The 23,626-nt window shown below is 47.0% G+C and overlaps 1 protein-coding gene and 1 long non-coding RNA gene across 2 annotated transcripts in view; both read right to left on the bottom strand.

The window, feature by feature from the left end:
• The window catches only part of LOC136373319 (uncharacterized), a 573,809-nt gene that overhangs the window by 110,227 nt on the left and 439,956 nt on the right, over positions 1 to 23,626 (bottom strand). The window lies entirely within an intron of this gene.
• On the bottom strand, positions 717 to 10,178 carry LOC136373356 (ubiquitin-conjugating enzyme E2 A). The gene is made up of 6 exons (XM_066338266.1): positions 9,899 to 10,178; positions 9,583 to 9,663; positions 9,448 to 9,473; positions 3,634 to 3,723; positions 2,533 to 2,621; positions 717 to 2,139 (listed from the first exon to the last, which is right to left on the bottom strand). Exons 1-6 carry the CDS (start codon positions 9,940 to 9,942, stop codon positions 2,011 to 2,013), a joined length of 459 nt encoding a protein of 152 aa, XP_066194363.1. The 5' UTR covers positions 9,943 to 10,178; the 3' UTR covers positions 717 to 2,010.

Below are 23,626 nucleotides of genomic sequence, written 5' to 3'. Positions count from 1 at the left end.
CAAGACGTTGCCTTTCCTATCCTGGGTTGTGGCTGTGACTCCTCCGCCACGCACAGTGCCTGTGCAGGACCTAGTGGCGGGCTCTGGGTTTGGCTGCCTTAAAGAGTCCACTCCGTTGTTTTGGGGTTTTTTAAACTAGTGAAACAAACACAAGAACAGTGGGACTGCTATGAGGGCCTCTGTGGCCTTAAGAGGGACTTGGCCCCCTCAGAAAGAGTTGTGCCTGCAGCAGACATTACAGCTGCTCCACGTAAGGCACAAGGCTGTTCCGGCGTACAAGCTGTTGTCACTGCAAGTACAATCTGCATTAAATTTCTTTAAAGAGCCCAGCTGCTTATAATTGTGGAGCTCAGCAACAGAACCAGCTTTTGTTATCTGCCACTCATCATAAATCCTGTTCTCCACCTGCTCAGACAGGAGGAAATTAAATGCAATTCCTGTATCAACTGAGCTCACAAAGTTGCTGTAGCTAACTCAGGGTCATAGGCTCCTTTCTGTCTCCAGTCCACTCCCTGCCCTGGCGTTCCTGCAGGTGCAGCCAGCCCTCTCTCCTCCACTACCCCTCCCCTGCACTACCCCAGGCACACCTCTACCCTCACTGCTGCCCATAGGAGGAAGTATTGCACAGTGCTGGAGGCTTCACCCCATACCCAAGTGCTGGCAGCCCAGTTAAATAAGCACAGTTATACACTTCTTGCCTATTTATACAATAAGCATTAAGGTTACACTTTATTTACAACTTTTGAAAAATGTACAGTTTCTTACATGGGTTACTTGTGCAAAGTTATACTTTTCAACTAACAGACCAATGTACACATAAAAGACACTGGAACAGTGGACAACACAATGGCAGGTTCCATTCCACACTGCTGCCTAAGGTTCTGTATCCAAAGGTACAAACTTGCCTTACAAAAAAAGTGACTGGACTTAAAAATTTTGTTTTGGGAATTGAAAAAAATACTTTCATAAAACTGAAGGGAACAAACTCAAACATGCGGCAGTAGCTCACACAAACCACGTGGTCATCTACGAAGAGCAGAAACTGCTGAGACTTGAGTGCCCACCATGGACTTAATTCAAACTTTCCACAAGACAAAGTTAGATCCCAAACAACTTATCTTTCTCAGCTAAAGATAAGGGGCAGGAGAAAGACACCGAAGGAGAGTAATTCCACCACTGGAACAGGTCAGGTTTTACCTCTTTCTTAATGTGGAAGGCCTTTTGCTAAGTACCACAGCTCGACCTGGTTTTGTCCAGTAATGCCTCAGTGACAGGACTATAGAAACCTACTGACAGTTTCTGTAGGCATGTCCTTTAAAATAGTAATTAAAATAAAAAGAGCTTGTTTCTCACCCTCTCAGCAAAGATCCAAGTACCACAGCCATAGTGATTTATGTAGATCTGTACATAAATCTTGCATGTGAAGTGCAGAAGTAACAAGCATTCCAGAGTCTTACTAAATATTTGAATTGGAATGAATTGAAGAGTTGATCTTTTTAACATGAGTAAAGAAGTTGATAAACCAATATAAAAGGGAAACAAAAGATGATTTCTTCACCCAGTACTTACAAATGCAGTGGGGTCTAAACCAATAGTAGAGGTAAGTGACCAGCCTGGACACATCAGCACTTTAGTTAATATCAGTTAAAAAATGTGTATGTATATAAACATCCCTTTTATCAAGCTACACATAAGCATCACTGTGTATAACACGATTACAATTAAAAGCTTAGTGTACACTACAGAAATGCACAATACTGCCCTAAGACTGGAGGGAGACCACAGAAAATGAATTCAGCATCAGTAACTCTTTTGCAAGTAACCCAAGTACAGAACATTTGACTTCAAAGTGAGTGCGTTCTGATGTCCAAGGAGAAGAAGCTTCAGCAAGGGAGGGTGGCAACAGCACAACAGCTATTTTGCTTGCAAAATAAATGCTAGGAGGAAAAAGATGACTCGGACACTTTGTTTATTTTCCTCATCAACAGTGTTCATTTGCATCATCCTGGGTCAACAGTCACGCCAGCTCTGTTCTACTATTGCAGAAACCCGTTTTTCATATTCCCGCTTATTCTCTTGGTATAACTGAGCTGCCTGGCTGTTTGCTGGACTGTTTGGATTTGGCTCATCCAATAGGGACTGCAAAGAGAAAAAGATCCTTAGGCACTGCAAAGTACAGTTTTCCAACACATTGTCTGAACTATCCATACTAGTCAGAGCAGAGATGTTAGTCCAGGTGCAGCACACTGCATCCCTGCAGCTGGAAGGCTTTAGAGGCTTTGGCCACCAGTGCCACCCCTGCACAGTGCAGGTGACTTGCTGTGACAACCAAGCAATGCATCGCTGGTAGGACCCTGCAGTGACCACCTGTGCCACTGCCTGGCCAGTTTACACCTGGGAAGGATTCACACTTTGCCAATATCAAGGTATAGCTGCTATACTGACTCTTAGGAGAGGGGAAAAAAAAGTTTCCTGATCTGTTTTTGTCAAAGCATCCTAACATCATTCTGTCTCTTCATGCAGAGTTTTTACCTGTATGGATGTTAAGATGGAGGAGACATCATAAGTGGGGCTCCAGCGATTCTGAAGGATATCCAGACATATACTACCATCTGCATAGACTGGAAAGGGTCAAAAAAACCAGCTTAAAACACAAGTTATACAGCTACTGGCTTTTCTCCCTAGTATTGCCTGATCCTGAAAACCTATGTACAGACACTGCAACAGTACATAGTGTCTGACAGGCTGAAATCCTGCAAACAGGCCTGTAGATAGGAAGCAGTGAAACTCCTCACCAACAGAAGCCTGAAGTATTTAAACTCAACCCCTGGTTATTCTTTCACAAACTTCTCTGTGTCATTGCAACTACCACTCTGGAAAACCACAAACAGATTTTAAGGCAAAAAAATTTTAGCTACCCAGAAATGAACCAAACAAAGAACACCCACAAACAGTTGTTCACACTGAAAGTCTCCCCATGAAGTCTCTACAACAGTCCAGTCACCTTACAGCAGCTACAGGAGAACCTTCCTTCTCTGCACTGTACCCACACTAGCCATGTTGGAAGGTTTCTGGTATTTCTGCACAAAGCTAGTATTTGTTTGGATGCAAGGAATACCTCTCCAGCCTTTAGTTACCAAGGAAGGGGATTAATTAAACAATCTTACTGTCACTGGCTATAGCTGGATCATAACACTATATTTCATGGTATATCATTCTTACAGGCATTTTGGGGAAGAAAAGCAATAGAAGACAGCTGCATTCACCGGTGTCACTATGCTATGTCTACAATACATACAGACAGAAGCCCAAAGCACTGCTATTTAAGTACAAAACATTCTTCTCTAAGGCTTAACAGGCAGTTGAGTGTCTCATCAGTACTGTGCTGTAACACCTGAAAGGTAAGAGGCTCCTTTTATTGCCCTCTTCTTTTCAAGCCTGAGCACTGCTCACATATCCATCCTTACCAAACCACACTGCAATTTTGCTGCCTTATTAGATAGTGAAAACTTTTATAAGTAGACCTTTTATACAGCAAACTATAACAAAAAACACCCCAGCCCTCTCTTCCCACCCCCACCAAACCTCCAACAAAACAGCAAAAATAAACCCAGGCACTGTGTAAGTACTTACCATTTGGATGAAACATTTTAGAGACAAATCTGACAGTAGGTGGCTTATTCGGGTATTCTTCTGTGAATTCTATTGTAAGTTTGAAAGTTCCTGGAGTTGAGAGATAAGCATGAATTTACACAAGGGATGAGTAAGTAGCAACCCTCACAATACACATTGACACTATTGTGCTCACACAGGCTTGTTGGATATGGAAGACACATTGTGCAATCCCATAGCAATTCCTTTACTCTCATGGAGTTAATCATGAAGTCCCAGACAGTACTGGTACAAGAGTATTTCCTGTGACTTATTTTTATTGCCAAAACCAGACAAAAGGTTAATGTAGGGAAATAAATCTGCCCTTGGGGTTTTCTTCCAGAGAGCCTAATCCCAGTACACTGTACAAACAACAGCAGCGGGTGTAGAACCATCTGTGTAATACGTCATTTGGTGACTCCTATCTACAGAATATGCTGTCATGACAAGGACCTTGTAATTTATTTCCTCTAAATTAAGAAAAAAAAGTCATGTTTCTCAAAAACTGTAAGGTAGTCAGGTCTTGCAGAAAAGTAGTATTGAATGCAGCATGCAAATCTGACACTTTAAAATATAAACCTGAACATTTATTTCACACTAACTGGTCATCCTTAGAGAAAGACTGATTAAGCAGAAACAGAAATCTGTAGTTGAGTCTCAATCCAACCATTTTAACAGCCTGCACCAACATAAGTTATTTTAGCCCTTCTCCTCAGGCTATGACAATCTAAGAAGTCTGTCAACTAAGATGCACATATGGGTTCAGGGGATTAAGGACTACTGATTCAGCTCAGTAACTAAGGAACTCTGCCTACTCCACTGCAGACCATGCGAGCTCCTCCCAACCACAGCTACCACCAAGAGCAACCAACCCCAGAGGCAGCTTAGGATGTTCCTGGGTATGCCCAGGAGAGAAATATCTGAAGCACCTTCATATAAATATACAGCTCTCCTGTAGGACTGCACCTGGCAGTAACAGCTGGAACAAGCTGCTGGTGGGGCATATTGCCTTTTTTGAAAGGGCATCCTTATGTATCAGTGATGAGTCAGGTTCCCCCTGTCCCTCCCATGCTCAGTGTCCCTGCTTCTACTGTGAGGGAGTTTTCCAGCACTAATATAATGAAGCAATTCCTTTGTTTGGCTGACAAACATGTGCCAACAACTATAAGTGAGAGAACAGATTTTTGGTTTTCCATTTTTTTTTTTTAAGATCAGCAAGGACCTGCAAGATTTCCCAGGGACTCCTTTCTTTATAAGGAGATAAACTGTAACACTGAGTTGCAAGAAATGAAGGTCATTGCTTTGACGTTCCAGTTAGAAAATGAAGACACAGCACAGATGCTTTAGCACTTTCCCTACAGCATTGGGAAGTCTCAACACCCTAAAAATAAGTTTATGCATTGTTTGTTTTTTTTTATTAGCAGCCCAACAATGTAACAGCAGAGAGCCAACACTATGCTATCACTGTGAAACAAACAAGCCAGAACAGTAGAATTAGGATTGTTCAAATTAGTGGAAGTCTGCAGTGAGGTTTTCAAGTGTACTCCAGCTTAGCCCAGAGGCGCAGAGCCAGGTCTGAGATCAGCTTGAAACCCAGGACTGGGAAGTTAGTAACAACTTCTATCAGCTGCAAACACCAGCCCCTTAGAACCAAATGCTTAGAGATTTGACTCTAGATATTCTCAGCTCTCCCTGCCCCAGTTCTGATTCTCAGTAGCCTCCTCCTGAGGAAGGAATAACTAAATAAGCAATAGGCTGAAAACCAAGCACAAACTATCACACAGGTTTGACAGTAACAGGAGCAGTTTGGTCTTAGATCTATTTAAAACTACTGAAAGAAAGGGAAGCTATTGTCCCACCAGAGACAGGACAGCATTACTTTTAACACAAATCTGAGCAAAGGGCTCATCTGGAGCAATATCCAGATGGAGTATTTACCTACTCAGATTTCCAAGTCAGGGCCCAGAGTGGCAATGGCTCTTTGGAAATGCTCCACAGCATGCAAACCCTAAATACTGAGCTTTATTAAAGGGCAAATCCAGAGATTTGATGCACCAAAGTCCAAGGGTCACACTGAAAGCCCACAACAAGTATCACAACACACTGCTGGGGATGAGGCCTTCAGTGTCCAGTCCCTTCTGTCACTAATTTTAACGCTTTTAACTGATATTTCTCAAACTTACTCTAGATAGACATTTTTAAAACATAAATTGTAAGAAATAAAATACAAGTTTCTAAATTCAGTTAAGTATTGTTATTGTAAAGTGCCTTCTCTCGGTTGAATACTGGTTATCTCATTATCTCATACCTATTGAAAGGTCTTCTTTGTTAAAATACTGTTTACACCATACTTATTGTTATTTGAATTGCAAACCCCTGTCCTGAATGCTTTCTCTGTAAAATGCTACTTACCTCAGAACCCCTTTCTTTAGAACTGTATTCTTCCCTGTTGAGCATCCGCCCCTGCCCTGCTGCTCCCCACATATCAACCGACAACACCACCCGGCATGCAAATAAAGAAGACTCCCAAGGGCCTAAGCCCCCAGAAGAAGTGAAATACATATAAAACCCCTAAAAACAATGAGCCAACACAAAACCAAGGGCTAAGAATAACCACTCTGGGTCAGCAAAACCATAGAGAAGTTCACACCAATCAGAGCTGGGTTCCACCTCTTCACCATAACTTAAACAGCACTCAACTAGACAGAGACCCCTAGACTACAAGCCAAATAGTGCCTTCCCAGGGTGTTCCCAGGGACTCTCCTGAGGTTGGAAGGCCCAGTTCTGCCCTGCGGCAAGGCTGAACACCTCCTCGCCTTCGTCATTCATCGGGAGCAGCAGCGGTGTGCGCAACCCCATAAGCCCCGCCCCCCACACCTGATCTTAATAAAGGCATTAAAAGGAGCAGGTCTCCTTGTCTATTCTTTTCATAAATTATCATATTTACTGTCATTATTGATATTGGGATAACCACTAATCATAGAAGAACATTCTCTTTTCTGCCGTTTTTACCGTGTCGATCACTTCCACCTCAGGATTTGAGACCCTGACACAGCCAAGAGGCTTCTGCACAGCCTGTGCACCAGCCCCAGCAACTCCAGAGAGCAGAGCCCGTGTACCTGCAGGGCCCCCTCACTGCAGCCCCCAAGAGCAACCCCTCCATTCCACTGCCCAAAAAGCAGGGACGACCTCTTTCACTCCTATGCGAGGACACAGGATCCATATTCCATAAGCAAGGCCTAAACCACACAGAAGACAAATGCATTGTGTTTTCTGTTCAAGCCTCCTGCACAATCACAGCAAGGCAGGATACCACAATAGCTGAACTACTTAAATCTCTTCGAGCCAGGAATCCTACACTGACCATAGTATGATCATCCAGTTTCAGACAAACAGGTCTAAAGGACTGGGACAGCCTGGATTTCCATGCTGTGCCAGCATTACCACTTTAGATGCCACACACATAAAGATTCTTAGAAATATGGTGAAGGGCATGATAAATAACCCCAGGGTCCTACTGCAGACACCTGCAATCAAATCCTCTTAAACCAGAAGATAGAAGTTATGCTGCTGATCTAAATTAGTGGTTGCTCCTAAGCTGAGCCAGCCTGTGCACTGAGTTGTGAAAATACCCTCCAAATTCTGGGGGTGGAGAAAGAGTGATATCAGCTGCAGAATGCTGCACAGCAAGTAAACAAATGTGTTTTAACTTCAGGTCTGCAGCCCAGACAAGCTACGACACCTCAGAAGCTGCAAGCAGAGAAGGGCCTCACCAGAACGAGGATAAAGAACAGTAACTCTCATGATGTTGGCATTATTATACCTCTAGAATAACAAACACCCCCAAATTTCACAGGCTACTTTTACCAGAACTAAGCTATCTGAAATTTTACAGTATCACCACAGAGTGAAAGTGCCTAAAAATTAAAAAGAACACTGACCTGCAAAGGCTTCATGAGAAAGATTATAGTTTCAGTGAACCTTTGAGTCACAAGGGCCTGGGCAAAGCAGTGCAAACTAACTGCAAAGCAAGTCCAAACTAACATGCTGTTAAATTAAAATTTCCTTACTCTTACCTATATGAAGCTGAACTGCACTACCATTATCCAAACTGTGCTAGTCCACTCACTGAATGGGAAAGCACAGCTGAGGCACCAAGGAGCCCTATCTTCAGGCACCACCTAGTGCTTTATCTAGTAAGGTAAGATACATCCAGAAGATAAGAGATAAACAGATATCCTGCAACACAAGATACATCTGTTTTCCTGAGCACACTGTGAAAAAACAGACTTTGCTAAGAAAAGGGCAATCCATCACACCCTGAGATTACATTATGACATCAACCAAAGCAGGAGGACAGCAGCAGCAGCCTCAAGCTGAACTTCAAACTGCTGTGAGTGCAACACATCCTCAGTATCCAAGACACAATGCTGCTTCAGAAAGCACAGAGGAAATCAATGTCAGGGCTCTCAAAAGTAGTCCTCAACCTTCTGCAACTAAATGGAAACATATGGAAAAAAAGCCCTTATAGCATCTGTTAACCACATGCTGAGCTGGAAAAGCCTGAGCATGGCAAGAACCTGCATTTTAGCACACTGCAAGGAGACAGCTTTCTGCTCCAAACAGTGAATCACTCTATTAGCAGCAGTGCTCCAAGAGCCTAAGCAGCTCTAGCAACCCTCACAGAAGTTTAAGTGAGCTCTTCTTTAAGAGTTACCAGACAAGACAGCAAAATACATTTAATCTAGCTGTTCTATAATGCAATGATTTAAGTCCAAGTTCTAAACATTAGACTGCTGAAGCAACTACTCCAGCAAATTTCTTAACTAATGAAATACACATTAAAAAGAAGTGAGTCTTCAGAGTTTTCTTGGGCCTAATATATTTAAAGTCTTCAAAATCTTCACAGAGAAATACAATCTACAATTTAGAGGCACATCCACAGGTGCTACCACCAAGGATAAACAAAGGCAAGGGAGTTAGCCAAGAACAAGATAAGGGTTAAGGATTTTTCCTATGCTTTTATAATGAGTCATGGAGATCTAAGATTAATTATAGCCTACACTGAAAGTATTTTTAAAAAATGCATCACTGATTTCAGTTAGACAGTATTTCATGTCTAACAGGATTTCACAAGATGCTTAAGTACTTATACAGCATCAGTAAGACCAGATGGAAACTACAGGTATGTCACCAGGACCTATTTAGTCAGCTTTTAAACTTAAAAAGTCTTTTCAGTCTTAAGCCCTGAATTATACCAATTGTAGCAGAACAAAATAAATAACAAGAAAAAACCACTCTTCTGAACTTCCTCAAACATTCAGCTCATTTCCTACTTCAGCTGGCTCATGTTAGAACTTGCTCACAAAACACTTCCAGCATCAGAAAAAATACAGAACTCAAACAAAAGACAACAGTTCTATACCAAGTTATTGATGGTTACCCAAACATGAATGTCCCTAAAAACATGAACCAGAGTTCAACAGAAAAGTTTGTAGAGATCCTTAAAATGACTTATAACAGACATAGCGATTACAAGCAAGACTGTACAAGCTAATTTGTATGTATGTTTCTGTTTGTCAACACAGCAATCTAAATCTACAATACTTTAGAAAAATAATATTTACATAAATCAGGCACACACGTGTGTGGTCAGGTGAACATGCACCCACGGCCCCCCCACCATCCCCAGCCCCACACCTGTTGCAGAGTCTACGGTAGTGACACCAAGGCCGTGTCAAACTGCAGCAGTTTACCCCGAGAAAGCCAGACACCAGCCCCGCACGCCGCACTTACCGTCCTCGAAAGGGGTCCCCTCGGGCCTGGAGAAGGGAAAGCAAAGCACAGCGTTACCCCGCTGGCAGCCCGGCTCCAATCCCCTGGCGGCTGAGCAGCCCCCGCGGCCCGCCGCCCCCTTCCCTGCCGACTCACCCGAAGATGACGGCGTTCCACACCATAATGTTGTTCTCAGAGGGGGCCCCGCTCACCCCGGCCGGGGGATCCTCCTGCAGCCTGCGGGGCACAGCGACGGTGAGTGCGGCCCGCGCCACGCAAACAGCATAATCCAGGGCGCCACTGCGCAAACAGCGTAACCCGCGCCAGGCAGCGCCTCCCGCGCTACGCAATCAGCGGAGCGCGCCTTGCCCCGCCGCCATGTTGTGCTGCCCCCTCCTCTCCAGGTAGTACTCGGCCCTTCGTCCTCCTCCCACCCGCCCGCCGCTTTACCCTCGTCCCGCGGCCTCGGTACCTCTTGAAGTCCCGCATGAGGCGCCTACGGGCCGGAGTGGACATGGCGGGCTGAGGGTTATAGCTCAGGCATACACTGCCGGAGGGAGCGCCGGGCGCGGATGAGGTTCGAGCTCCGACTGAGGCGGCAGCGGAACTGACGAATAGGAGCGATCGCGGCCTCTACCACTACGGCGGGCGCGAGGAAGCCCTGGACAGCACCAACTCCTCCAGCGGCAGCCGGACGGTCCCGGAATGTACCAACGGCGCGGGGAGAGGGAGGCGGAACCGGATGTGGCTGAGCCCCCGGCCCAGCCTCTACAACCACGGCGGGGGGCGTTGCCTGGGGGGCGGTACCAACGGCGGCGGAGGGCGGGAGTGCGACATGAGCAGCTGTGTCACGGAGGGGGCGGTGTAGTGGCGGCGCTGCGGGTTGGGATCGAAACAGTTGAATAGGGAAAGTAAAGGCCAGGCACACGAAGGAACCAAAACAAGGAGCTCATTCCCCACTTCCCTAGGGCAGGCAGGGCTCCATCACACGTTTCGGTATCTTGGGAAGACAAACACCATCATTCCAAGTGCCCCTCCTTCTCCCCCAGATATATTGCTGAGCATGAGGCCATATGGTCTGGGATATCCTTTGGGTCAGCTGAGATCAGCTGTCCTGACTGTGTCTCCTCCCAGCTCCTTGTGTACCCCCAGTCTCTTGCTGCTGGGGTGGGATGAGAAGCAGAGAATGAAATGAATGAAATGTAAGAAATTCCCTTTTTTTGACACAGTCTGTCATTTGTTAAGAAAGTTATGCTGTTTAAAATGTTATGCCAGTTGTAACCTGTCTGTTAAGGAAGTTATGCTGTTTGTACCAAAATTTGTACCCTCAAAACCTTATTCCAAGTTGTATACCCCCTCTAAAACCCCGGGTTCCCTTCCTCTTCCGTTGGGCTAGGCTGTCGCCATTCCCCACCAGCTCCTCGAACTGCTGGCCCCGCCTAATAGGAAAATCCAAGGACTTCCATGGTGCACCACTCCAAACCGAAGTGCAGTTGCCGGCAAGCGGACCCAAAAGCCGGGACCCAGCACAAAATCCAGATAAAAGGGAGACACTACAACACCGAGAAGACCCTCAGCTACCTAAGGACTGAATTCTGCTTCTGCCGCCTCGCCATAACCACAAAGAGACTGGGAAGAAGTGACGCCCCTAGACCACACGAGCCGAGTTGGGTTGCCGGGGATTCCCGCGAGACTGGAACCCCCGACTCTGCTGCGGCGAGAGCAGCAGATTCGCCTGACACCTGATCCTCAGCGGCGACAGGAGCGAGGGCGGCGACAGGAGCAGCGGCGGCGCAGGCGACCCCTCGAGTTCCCCCTTGAAAGAGCTGACTAATAAAGGCTTTTCAAAGGAGCAGGTCTCCTGGCCCATTTATAACAATTTGGGGGCTCGCCGGGATCTAAGCCACGCCCAGAAGAGGACCAGGACGGGAAGGCGCAGCCCGACCTCGGACCTCCTGGACAGCTGGACATCCCGGACCAGAGGACGACGCTCGCCAGCCTCGCGGGACGCCACTGAGGGAGCATCGGTAAGAACAACCAGTGGCAGGAGTGGAGACAAGCGAATGTGGAGTGAATGGGGGGGGCCGGCAGCTCGGAGCCCCCAAAGCAGGAAGCGAGTGAACTGGGAGAGACTGAGGCGTCTCCAGGGGCATAGGCGCCCCCCTCTGGACGTGCGGAGGAATTTAGAGAGTAAGTGGCACGTCAAAGAAGTAAGTGAAGCACGCACCACACTGGCTGAGGTTATAGCCCGGGGTGTCACAGGAGACTAGCGCTGGCTGGGGTAGTGGCTGGAACTCTAAGGGCGGGTTGCCCAGGCTACTTTCGGGGCTTGTGAGTTGGCACTGGCTGGGGTAACTACCGGGGTGTGGGGAGAGAAAGAGAGCACTGGCTGAGGCTACGGCCCAGAGCATCTGAGTACCGACTGGGGTAGCAAAGATAGGCTGCTTTCGGGGTGCTTTGGAGACTGGCTGGGGTAGCTGTCGGGGTGCTGGGATAAAAGAGTCTGCATTGGTCGGGGGTATCTTGGGTACGCTTTCCGGGTTCGAGAGGTAGAACTGGTCGGGGGTGCCCAGGGAGGAGGTACGCTGTCCGGGTGCAGGGGAGTAAAGGAGTGCTGGCCAAGGGGTAGTGGCTGAGGCCCTAAGGGCGGGTCACCAGGCTACCTGTGGGGCATTCCGAGCACTGGCGGGGGTAGTGCCCAAACCCTGAGAGAGGGTCCCTGGGGCTACTTACGAGTGTTCAAAGAGTGAGTGAGAGTTAAAATTTGAGTTGCCCGCCTTTAAACTTGTGTGTGTGTAGGGGCACCTTAAAGAAGTTTAGTTAAAACAAGGTCAGATAATTTTGCTTTGTATTGCCCTGAAGTAAAGTTTCTGTCAGGGTAAGAGCACCGTAGTTTTTATTTGAAACCCAGTGAAAATGGGGGCGTACATAAGTAGAGTGGAGCCAGTTGAGGAGAAAAGAGAGAAAAAGATAAGAAATATTCCACCAGACAGTCCACTAGGACAAATGTTAGAACTATGGGAGGTTGATGAGGCCACTAAAAGCTTAGACAGAATCAAGATGATCCATTATTGCATAGAAGCTTGGCCTAACCTAAATTTACCTGCAAAATGGCCATGGTGTGGAACTAAAGACCCCTGGATGTGTTCACAATTAACTCAATACTTGAAATCTCGAGGAGATTCAAGTATTGAACAGATACTCTATGCTATCTGTTGGCAAAAACAAGTAGTCAAAAATAAAACAACAAAAATATGTAAGTTACAGCAAGGGAAACAAAGGAATGAAAAGCAGAAGAACCAAAAAGAAGCTAGCCATAATTGGGACCCCTTAGAACACTTGCCTCCTCCTACAGTTTATCCCGAAGTAATCCTCCAACCTCACCTAAAAATCATACCTTCCCAAACTGTAATCCCTGTTCCTTCCCCAGCTTACCCCCCTCCAATTTATAACCCCTCTTACCCTCTGCCATTCCCTAACCCTGGTCTAACCTCCTCTCCTTCACCATCCACAATCCCTGCACCCCCTCACAGCTGGGAGCTTGGTCTTGCACCTAACAGTGCATCCTGTCAGACAATAAAAAACCCAGAAAGTTACCCTTACAGTAACACCAGGTCAAAAACCAAACTCTTTCCCCTAAAGGAGGTCCCATTGGGTGGGGCAGTTGGAGGAATAGGATTTGTCAATACACCTTTAACAGCGTCAGAAGTCAGAAGTTTTAAGAAAGAGCTGGGGAATCTAGTTGAAAACCCAGTGAGAATTGCCAACCAGATTGACCAGTTTTTGGGCCCAAATATTTATACATGGGGAGAACTAAACTCCATCTTAAATATACTCTTCAATCCAGACGAGGTTCGGCTGGTTAGGGCAGCAGGGATGCGCATCTGGGAAAGAGAAAACCGAATGGGCCCCCCCGGTGACCAGAAATTGCCAATAGCTGACCCAGGGTGGGACCCAAACAGAGGAGAAGGGAGGAGAAATATGGAAGATTATACAAACCTAATGATAAGAGGTATTAAAGAATCAGTTCCTCGGAGTAGCAACACCAAATTAGCTTTTAACAGGACCCAAGAGAAAGATGAAACCCCAGCAGCCTGGCTGAGCAGGCTCAGATGGAATTTCCAGCAATATTCTAATTTGGATCCAGATAGCCCAGAGGGACAGATATTATTAAAGTTTCAGTTTGTCACAAAATCCTGGCCAGATATCAAAAGAAAACTTGAAAAGATGAAAGACTGGCAAGACCGAGAAATAAATTAATTATTAAGGGAAGCCCTAAGAGTATACCTTAGGAGAGAAGAAGAAAAAACAAAGGCAAAAACCAGGATTATGGTAGCCGTGGCCAGGGAAAGTGTAAAGGATCTCAGAAAGGATACTAAGAGTGAAAGAAACACAAAATCTTTACCAGGAAAGGTAAGAGAAAGGAACCCACCACCTTGGGATACTCTTCAGAGACCAGGAGAGACCCGAGCCTGTTTTTATTGTGGAGAAATAGGACACTTTAAGAAACATTGCAAAAAAATGTCATTTGATGAGACTGTCATGAGGGAACAAGAGGCATTAGAAAAATTATTGAGGAAGGAGGTCAAGGAGGATTGGGGGTGTCATGGGCTCTATGCATTAGGGGACCCCATGAAACATCAAGAAGGGCCCATAGTAAATTTTGAAGTAGGTCCCCAACATGAAGAGTTTGAGTTTTTAGTGAATACTGGTGCAGATAAATCATGTATTAACCGACTTCCAGTTGAAATTGCGATTAGAAGAAAGACATGTGAAGTCCTAGGAGCAGAAGGGGAGCCTTTCAAGGCTTCAGTTATAAAAAATGTAGAAATTAAAGAAAATTCCAAAAGATGTGTCACTAATTCGATATATCTACCCAAAGTAGACAGTAACCTGCTGGGAAAGGACCTGCAAGTTCAGTTAGGAGTAAGGATTCTTCCTAGAAAAGGAAGAATGGTGCTACAAATCATGAGGCTGACTGTTAGAGACTTAGGGGAAGTCAGGCCAGAGGTCTGGGCTGAGGAGAGAAAATATGGATATTTAGATATCCCACCTATAGAAATAAAAATACAAGAAAAGACCCCTCCTATAAGGGTCAGGCAATATCCTATTTCTCTAGAAGGGAAAAAAGGACTAACCCAAATTATAACCCATCTACTCACAGAAGGAATATTAAAACCTTGTATGTCACCCCACAACACTCCTATTCTGGCTGTAAAAAAGGCAGTGCAAAACCTAAGAGAAGTGAACAAAAAGACAATTACCAGGCACCCGGTGGTACAAAACCCCTACCCGCTCCTGAGCAGGATTCCTGGAGAGCAGTCCTGGTTTACTGTAATAAATCTAAGGGATGCTTTTTGGACCTGTCCTTTGGCAGAGGGGGGCCAAGATTGGTTTGCTTTTGAGTGGGAGTGCCCTGAAAGTAAGAGAGGGCAGCAACTGAGATGGACTCGTCTTCCTCGGGGGTCCACTGAAGGCCCAAACCTCTTCGGGCAAGCCCTAGAAGAGTTACTGAGACAGTTTATCCCTAAAAACGGTGTGCAGATCCTGCAGTATGTAGATGACCTCCTAATGTCGGGGAAAAAGCAGGATGAAGTGAAGGGAACCAGTATTAATCTACTGAATTTTCTAGAGGAAAAAGGCCTCAAAGTGTCAAAGAACAGACTGCAGTTTATAGAATCGTGGGTCACCTGCTTCAGACACCTCATTGGGGAAGGGTGTAAGAAATTAAGCCCTGAGAGAATCTCAGGTATGCTCTCAGTCCCAGCTCCAACCACAAAAAAAGATACAAGAAAATTATTAGGACTATTTGGTTATTGCAAGCTATGGATAGAAAAATATTCCCAAAGTGTTAAATTTCTCTATGAGAAGTTAGTCCAACCTGAACCTGTAAAATGGACAGATAAGGATGAAGAACAATTGAAAGACCTAAAGACAAAATTGTCTTCAGCCCCTGTCCTGAGTCTCCCAGACCTTAAGAAAAAGTTTGACCTATTCATTAACTCTGAAGGGGGAATAGCTTATGGAGTATTAACCCAAGAATGGGGAGGACACAAAAAGCCTGTCGCATATCTTTCCAAACTTTTGGATCCAGTTGCAAGAGGGTGGCCGGCTTGCCTCCAGGCTGTAGCAGCCACAGCTGTTCTTGTAGAGGAAGCACAAAAACTGACACTGCAGGGAAAAATCATTGCACACACACCCCATGATCTCAGGACAGTGTCGAGCCAAAAGGCTCAACAATGGCTGACTGACTCTAGAATTTTAAAATATGAAGTGATTTTAACCGGCACCAGTGATTTGGAGCTAATCACATCAAAAAGTCTAAATCCTGCCCATTTCCTCTCAGGGGAACCCACACCAAACTTAGAGCACAATTACCTGGAAATCATAGATTTACAAACAAAAGTAAGGGAAGATCTTGAAGATACACCTCTACCATGTGGGAGGGTGCTATTTATTGATGGATCATTTAGGGTGACAGAGGGAAAGAGAATATCAGGCTATGCAATAGTCGAAGGTACGGAAAGAGACAATTTAAAAGTTATAGAAAAAGAAAAACTGCCCCCCCATTGGTCTGCCCAGTGTTGTGAAGTCTATGCCCTCAAGAGGGGATTAGATTTATTAGAACAAGACCAAGGTACAATCTACACAGACTCGAGATATGCATTTGGAATAGTACACACATTTGGAAAAATCTGGGAAGAAAGAGGCTACCTAAATTCAAAGGGGAAAAATCTGATACATAAAGAATTAATTAAATTGGTATTAGAATCTCTTGTGAAGCCCCAAGAAATAGCAATTGTACATGTCAAGGGACATCAAAAAAAGGACACATTTGAAGGAAAGGGCAACCAAGTAGCTGATCAAGCAGCCAAACTAGCAGCTCAAAGGCTGGGAGAACCAATAAAAATTCTTACTTTAAATGATGTACCAGCTAACAAAGTTAGTGAACCCATATATGATGAAAATGAATTAAAAGAAATAAAAAAGTTAGGTTTACACCAAGGGAAGCAGGGGGAATGGCTGACCCCAGATGGAAGAACATTCCTAAATAAAGCAATAGCTCGAAAAATGCTGGCAGAAATCCACAACTTAACTCACTGGGGCACCCAAGAGTTGTGTAATGATTTTCTGAGAGAACACCTATGTGTTGGAATCTATAACCTGACTAGAGCAGTTACTGAAGGATGCCTAATTTGTCAAAAAGTAAATCAAAAAGTAATAAGAAAGCCCACACCAGGGGGAAGACAAATAGCATTAAGACCCTTTCAAAATATACAAACAAACTTCACAGAAATGCCTCCAGTACAAGGACATAAGCATCTTTTGGTTATAGTTGATCACTTAACGCATTGGGTGGAAGCCGGATGGGGTCTGCCGCTTGGGACCCAGAGAGCCACAGCCACCCCAAAGGATGTCTCGCTAGAAACAGCTCCTTGGGGGGTCAGGGTTCTCCTCAGCTGGGTAGAGGGGCTTCTCAGCATCGGGCAGAGCAGTGATTTTTCAGCTCAGTGATTTCAGCTCAGTGATTTCAGCCCAGTGCTCTTAGCTCATGCCCTTGCGAGTTAGCCCCTCTTTTAGCCGGTCGTGGTGAGAGAGAGAGAGGTCTCGTATGGAATTTCCGCAGGTGGTACTTTATTGAGAGGGTACCAGCGAAAGGGATCCAGGGACGAGGAACCTCTGCCGACCAGAGGAAACTCAGGGGTTTTTATGGGACACCAGGGTGGGAGGAAAAGGGTACAGAACCAATCAATTGTAACAGATCTACATAAAATCCCGAGGGGGCTTGTGGGTCTCCAGCCAGGTCGCCGTGGCTAGGAGGTTTGTCTTTGTCTTAGGTGCTCTGGCTGAAGTTGCGAAATTCTTCCTTGACTCCTCAGCTTGGCTCCCTCCAGGGCAGAGCAGCCGGGGCTCTGCCCACCTCCACAACTCCTCCTTTTATATTTAGTAAAAAAGCCTCACCAGCCGTTCTTTTAAAGCAGCGTAGGAGGCATGAAAACATAAGCAATACGATAACAATCACAATGAAAATCCATAAAACACTTTTAACCAAGGAGGCCACCCACCCTGTCAATCCCCACTGTCCAAAGAGGTTGTCGATCCAGTCCAGAGACTTTTCTGTTTTTATGTCTTTTACTAATCCTTCTAGTTTCTGTATGTTCGCATGGATGGATGTTGAGTGTGAAGAAAGGTTGAAACAGCACATTCCTTCAAAGTCCTGGCATCCGTGTCCATTGACAAGCAGCAGATAATCAATCGCTGCGCGGTTTTGGAGAGTTGCTTGTCTGGTGGTCTCCTCATCCTTTAAAAGATCACTTAAGGCAGCAGAAGTGGCATTGGCTTGCTTACTGAGCCAGCACCCCAGGTGATCTATATCACCAAGGGCTTTAAGCGCAGCTAACCAAGGAGTGAACACAGAAACTGCAACTCGCTCTACCCAGTGTATGTTGTAAATATGACTGTCACAGTTTGCATCATACTCTGAAAAGGATCTCTTTTGGCGTGTGGATACCTTTGATTTCCTCCAGTTATGTAGTAGTGTAATATTTGGAGTGAGAGTAGAAAGCTTTCCAAGGCTACAGGGGCCCCCTTGGAGGCGTGAGGGAATCCCAGCCCAAACTCTGTCACCACAGATAAAAAACATCCCTTTAGGTAGCACTTTGGGGTGGAGAGTGGACATAGAAAGCATGTGACTGGTATAGTTGCACCAATCATGGTTATTGTAAGCTTTATTAATTGGTGATATGTCTCTTCTGTAAGTGTTTTTTGCCTGGTCAATTCCTGGCCAGTGTTGATTTTTGTGTCTGAAATAGAACTTGATACAATATGTTGCCTTAGAGGATCCCAGCAGGTTTAATTCTTGGGGTTCATCTTTGGCATCTGGCAGAATTTTTGTCCACTCATCCCAAGTATCTACTGGGTTGGGTCTCTTACCTGTGGTGCGGAGGATTTCTGAGTTAGTGATGGGCCAGTCATCTGCTACAAAGGGAATTCCTACCAGACATGTGGAAAGTGGGTTATCTACGCTTCCCATAGACAGGCACAGATTGTCTTGTTGGAGTGTTTTTGCTAGGGTTACCCAAACGTTGTGGCTAGGCTGTGGGACGACCCAGCTGCAGGCATGAGGCAAGGTGGAGAGCATCCAGGCAGCGATGAGGACAGCATCAGCGCAGATAGATTTCATCTTTGAAACAGGGATGGGGCTTCTGAGAGGGAATATGAGCAAGAGTGATTAGCTTTGCGGTGAGAGGGGGAGGGAGGTTTGGCAGGGGTTGAGGGAAGGGAATAATTTGGGGTGACAAAAAGGGGTGTTAAACACGTAAACTGAGGATCAACTTTTGGTCAGACTATTTCTGGCCTATGGCTTGGGTTTTTATTTCTTTTTTTTTTTCTGGGCATCTTGCTCGGCTCTGTCTCGTCTGCTGTCGGGTGACGGGACAGTTTCTTTTCTGGTCTGGGGTCATCCGGCGACGTCTCCTTCTCCAAGCCGAGCTGGTCTGGTTCTGAGGAGGTTTTGTGATTGACTCGGGAGGATTTTTGTCTGTGTTTGTGGGAGCATTATTAGCAGGGCTCAGGTATGGTTTAATGTTCTTTCCTGGAAACCATTTTGGGCCAGATGGCAGTTGGACACAGGCATAGCCTCTCCCCCAGGTAATCAATTTGAAAGGGCCCAAGATCTGGTGTGTTTCAGGATCCTTTACCAGCACTGGTGGTTTTTCTGTGAGCTTAGCTTGGGATGAATTTGAGAAGTGGCGGAGTATTGGAGGGTCAGGCTCTGATGATGTACAGTTTAGGAAGTTGATGACATAGAGAGCCTTACAGAGTCTTTCTACGGGCGACAGAATTTCTGTGTCTCTCCGCTGCTGGTGGAGAGTTCTTTTGAGGGTTTGGTGAGTTCTTTCAATGATGGCTTGCCCTGTGGGGTTGCTGGGTATACCTCTCTTGTGTCTTACCCCCATTGATTGAAGAAATCTTTCAGCTTTCGGGAGGCATAGGCTGGGCCATTATCTGTCTTGATTTCTTTGGGGACTCCCAGGGTGGAGAATGCCAGGAGAAAGTGTTTGATGGTGTGGGTGGCATTTTCTCCCGCATGAGCCGATGCAAACACTGCTCCAGAAAATGTGTCAACTGACACATGCACATATTTGGATCTCCCAAAGGATGGGAAGTGGGTCACATCAGTTTGCCACAGTTGGCAGCTGTTCAGTCCACGGGGATTAACTCCAGTACCCATAGATGGTATTTGGTAGTTTTGGCAGTTTGGGCACATTGCGACGATGGCTCTTGCTTGATCTTTTGAGAGCTTGAACATCCTGATGAGGGCAGGTACATTTTGGTGATAGAACGTGTGTGACAGTTTTGCCTGGGCAAAGATGTCAGGGACATTTGCAATCTCTGCTGGCATGGCCAGCGCATCTGCTCTCCTGTTCCCTTCTGCAATGGGACCAGGAAGGTCAGTGTGCGATCTTACGTGCATGATATGGTAAGGCTGTTTTCTGTGGGAGATTAAATGAATGAGTGTAGAAATTAATTGGTATAATTTTGGATTAGGGACTTCTTTGAGGAGAGCATGTTCAGCTCTCATAGCTATGCCGGCAACATAGGCTGAATCTGTGACTAAATTTAAAGGTTCATTTTTGAATTTCTCAAAGGTTCTGACAACAGCAGCTAGTTCTGCGATTTGTGGAGATCCATCCACTATTTGGATGTCTGACTCCCATTCTCGAGTCTTTGGGTTCTGCCAAGTCATTACTGATTTGTGGGATGATCCAGAGCCATCTGTGAAGACAGTTATGGCTTCCAAGGGTGACTGGCTCTGTACTAATTTTGGGGTCAGATGGAAGGCTACATCACGGTTGAAAAGTCTGTGTTTTGGCATGTGAATGGAAATTCTTCCTGTGTAGCTATCTAGGGCGAACTGGAGGCTCTCATTGGTCTGAAGCAAATCCTCTAGATTTCCAGCAGTTAATGGCAAGTATATGCATGCGAACTCACACCCTGCAAGTGAACGGATGCGAGTCCTGGCCTTTTTTATTAAATATGCTATTATTTCTTGGAAGGTGGTGATTGTCTTTGTGGGTTGGTTGTTTGTAAAGATCCATTCGAGTATCAGCAGAGGGTCTCTGAGTTGGGAGTCCCATTGGAAGATCAGTCCATGAAATCGAGGGGCTTTGCCCAAAACGGCAAACAGGAGAGGCAAGCTGGGTTCGACGCGATGGGCTTGACGTGAAGACAGGGCTTCCTGGACTCTGGCGATGGAGTCTCGGGCTTCTGGCGTGAGTGTGCAGGGAGAGTTCATGCTCTCATTGCCCCGGAGAAGATTGAAGAGGGGGGCGAGGTCTTCTGTTGTGACCCCCAGCAGGGGGCGTATCCAATTTATAGATCCACACAGGCTGTGCAAGTCCCTTAGAGTCTTTGGGTTGTCTCGGATGGTGAGTTGCTGGGGTACGATGGTCCTCTCGCGGATAAGGAGGCCGAGGTACGTCCATGGGCTGGTGTGCTGCACTTTGTCCTCACGAATCTCAAATCCTGCTGCTTCTATGGTTTCAATGGTCCTGTCTGACGTAGTAGAAGATCCGAGAGTATATAACCTGAAACTTTTACCTAATAAACGTCTTTTTATAACCGTCTACCATATTGGTACAATGCGTCTGTTGCAAGACCCGACCCACTCATGAAAGCAAAGTGGAAGTCGTGCTGTATGTCTAAATACCTAAGCCTCCACTGTGGCGGAAACTGCGGACTGCTACAAGTGGTGCCGTAACCCGGGAACGATTACCTCGGAGGACGGGATCCACGCTTGGAAAAGACACAGCGGGCAGGAGTCGGCAGGTCCGAATTTCTGCGGAGGAGAAGGAAAACGGGAGGACGCTCCCAGGGACCCCGCGGACAGCATGGAATATGTGACGAAGGTCATGAGTAGGATCGCAACCCACTCGGGAATTGCGTGGGATAAAAGAGATTTATTTCTTGCTATTGCAAGGTTATCGGATTTAGGCGCGATTTCACGCCCCATAGATATATTAAATTCAGAGGGGTGGGACAGATATACAGTTGCTCTGGCTGAGGATACAAAAGCCACCGGCAGCGGAAAAGTTTTAAAAGCATGGGGAAAAGTTGAAAAAGTGTTGCGAAAAGCAATGGAAGAACAGGAAACTTGGAACGCTGCAAAAACGTGTCTATTCACGGCTAAGCAGCCGGGGAGAGGGGACCGAGGGGGTGCAGGACCCTCCGGAGAAGCCCTAGAAGAGACGGGGGGGGTGCAGTGCCGCAGAAACCCCAGGGGAAACGAGGGAAGCGGACGCGTTAACCCCCTCCACAAATGCTTGCATAAAAGCCGCGGAGCACGCGGGAAAACCCCAAATCCCCCCGCGGGAGCCCCCAGATCCGAACACCCCCGAAAAAAACGCGGCTTCCCTGATCGTTCCTCCCCGCCGCGTCCAGGGTCCGAGCGGCGACATTTCACTAGATCCGGCGGTGGCGCCGTGCGCGCGGAGCAGCGGTCCGGCGGGGTCCGAAACGGCAGCCTCTCCGGCCGCTGAGACGCGGCGCGGGCGGGCGGAGGAGCGTGCGCGGTTCGTCTGGGAGGAACTCGCGCGGCAGGCGCGAGACGCTGAGAGATTGGCTACCGCGGAGGGAATACACCCCCCGCCATATGGCCAATATGGCGCCGACGGTCCGGCGCGGGGGCGGGGCGACCAATCGCCGCTCCCCCCCCCGCCATGTGGCCAAGATGGCGCCGGCCACGTGGAGCGCACGCGGGGGAGGGCGCCACGTGGCGATGGGAACCCGGAAGTGCAAAACCCCGCGACTGAGCATGCGTGGGGGGTCGGCGGAAATCCGGAGCCACCGACCTACATGGCGCATGCGCGGGAGAGCGGGGGGGGGGGTGAACACGCGGCCAAGGTCCTTTATCAATGTCACCTACCAAGGGCGGGGGCGAGCAAAAAGGGGGAACGTGGGACTACCCCCGCGAAAGGCGCCGGCGTCACCCCCGGTCGGGGGGGGGGGCCGGGCGCGGGAGGCGGAATGGAGTCAAAGTAGAGGGAACATCCGAACCCACCCGCGGAAGGCGGAACGGGGGCGGAGTCCGACGAAAAAGCATGGTAAACCAGAAGCTTACCACCAGTTCACTTCCGACACGGAAGGAAGCTACCGGTCCGCGGCTAGCTCTACAGAGAGCTCCGAGTCCGATTCGGTAACGGAGATAACAGATTTTATAAAGTTTACAGCGAAACCGAGCAAAGCTTTTAACAATGTAAGGGAATAAATTCAGGGCAAATTAACCGATTGGGGGAAAATAAAATTAGCCTGTGCAGAGTGGGAACCTGCGGCTGCAATACATGCGTTCCCGGTAAGGGTTTCTGGCACCCGGCAGAATCAAAGGCGAACTTATACCCCGCTGAGTACAAAAGAAGTGCAGATTGTGGTAAAAGCGGTGCAGGAAAAAGGAATTAATTCAGCCCTGGTGTCCACACTGATCGATGGTCTTTTTAGCAATGATGATATGCTGCCTTTTGATATCTCACAAATAACTCGTATGTTTTTTGATGGGGCAGGGTTGATTGTATTTCAGCAGGAGTGGTCCAATTCTTGCGCAGCTGCCCTAGCTCAAGCCTCAGGGCAGGGACAGCCTCTCCATGGCTCCACCCTGTCCAGGCTGCTTGGCAAACATGACGATGTGGCCACGCCCCAAAACCAAGCTGCACACCTCACAGCAGAGGAGGTGAAAGCAACAACTAGGGCAGCTAGGGAGGCAATAAGGGCAGCCTCCCGGGTTGTGGACAAGCTCACGCCATGGTCAACGATCAAACAGGGGGAAAGTGAGAGTTTTACACATTTTGTGGATCGATTGCAAGCTGCAATTGATTCATCTACCCTGCCTGCAGCGGCAAGGGGACCGGTGGTGACAGATTGTTTAAAACAGCAGTGTAATACTGTAACCAAGGAAATCCTACGGTCTCTCCCAGCAGGAGCCAGCTTAGCTGACATGATAAAGCATGTGGTAAAAGAAGAACACCTAATACCCATGCAGGCAGCGGTTCATACCATAACCAATGCCATGGCATGCCTGAAGTGTGGCCAAACAGGTCAGATCCCGATCCAATTTTCCGCATGTTAGAAGCTACCTTCCTATCCCTGAATGAATCTAACCCTAACCTAACCAATTCCTGTTGGCTTTGTTATGATGTCCAACCAC

This window comes from Sylvia atricapilla, chromosome W (assembly GCF_009819655.1).
Source record: "Sylvia atricapilla isolate bSylAtr1 chromosome W, bSylAtr1.pri, whole genome shotgun sequence".
Classification (NCBI taxonomy): Eukaryota; Metazoa; Chordata; class Aves; order Passeriformes; family Sylviidae; genus Sylvia; species Sylvia atricapilla.
This window is presented reverse-complemented; position numbering and strand designations above follow the sequence as displayed.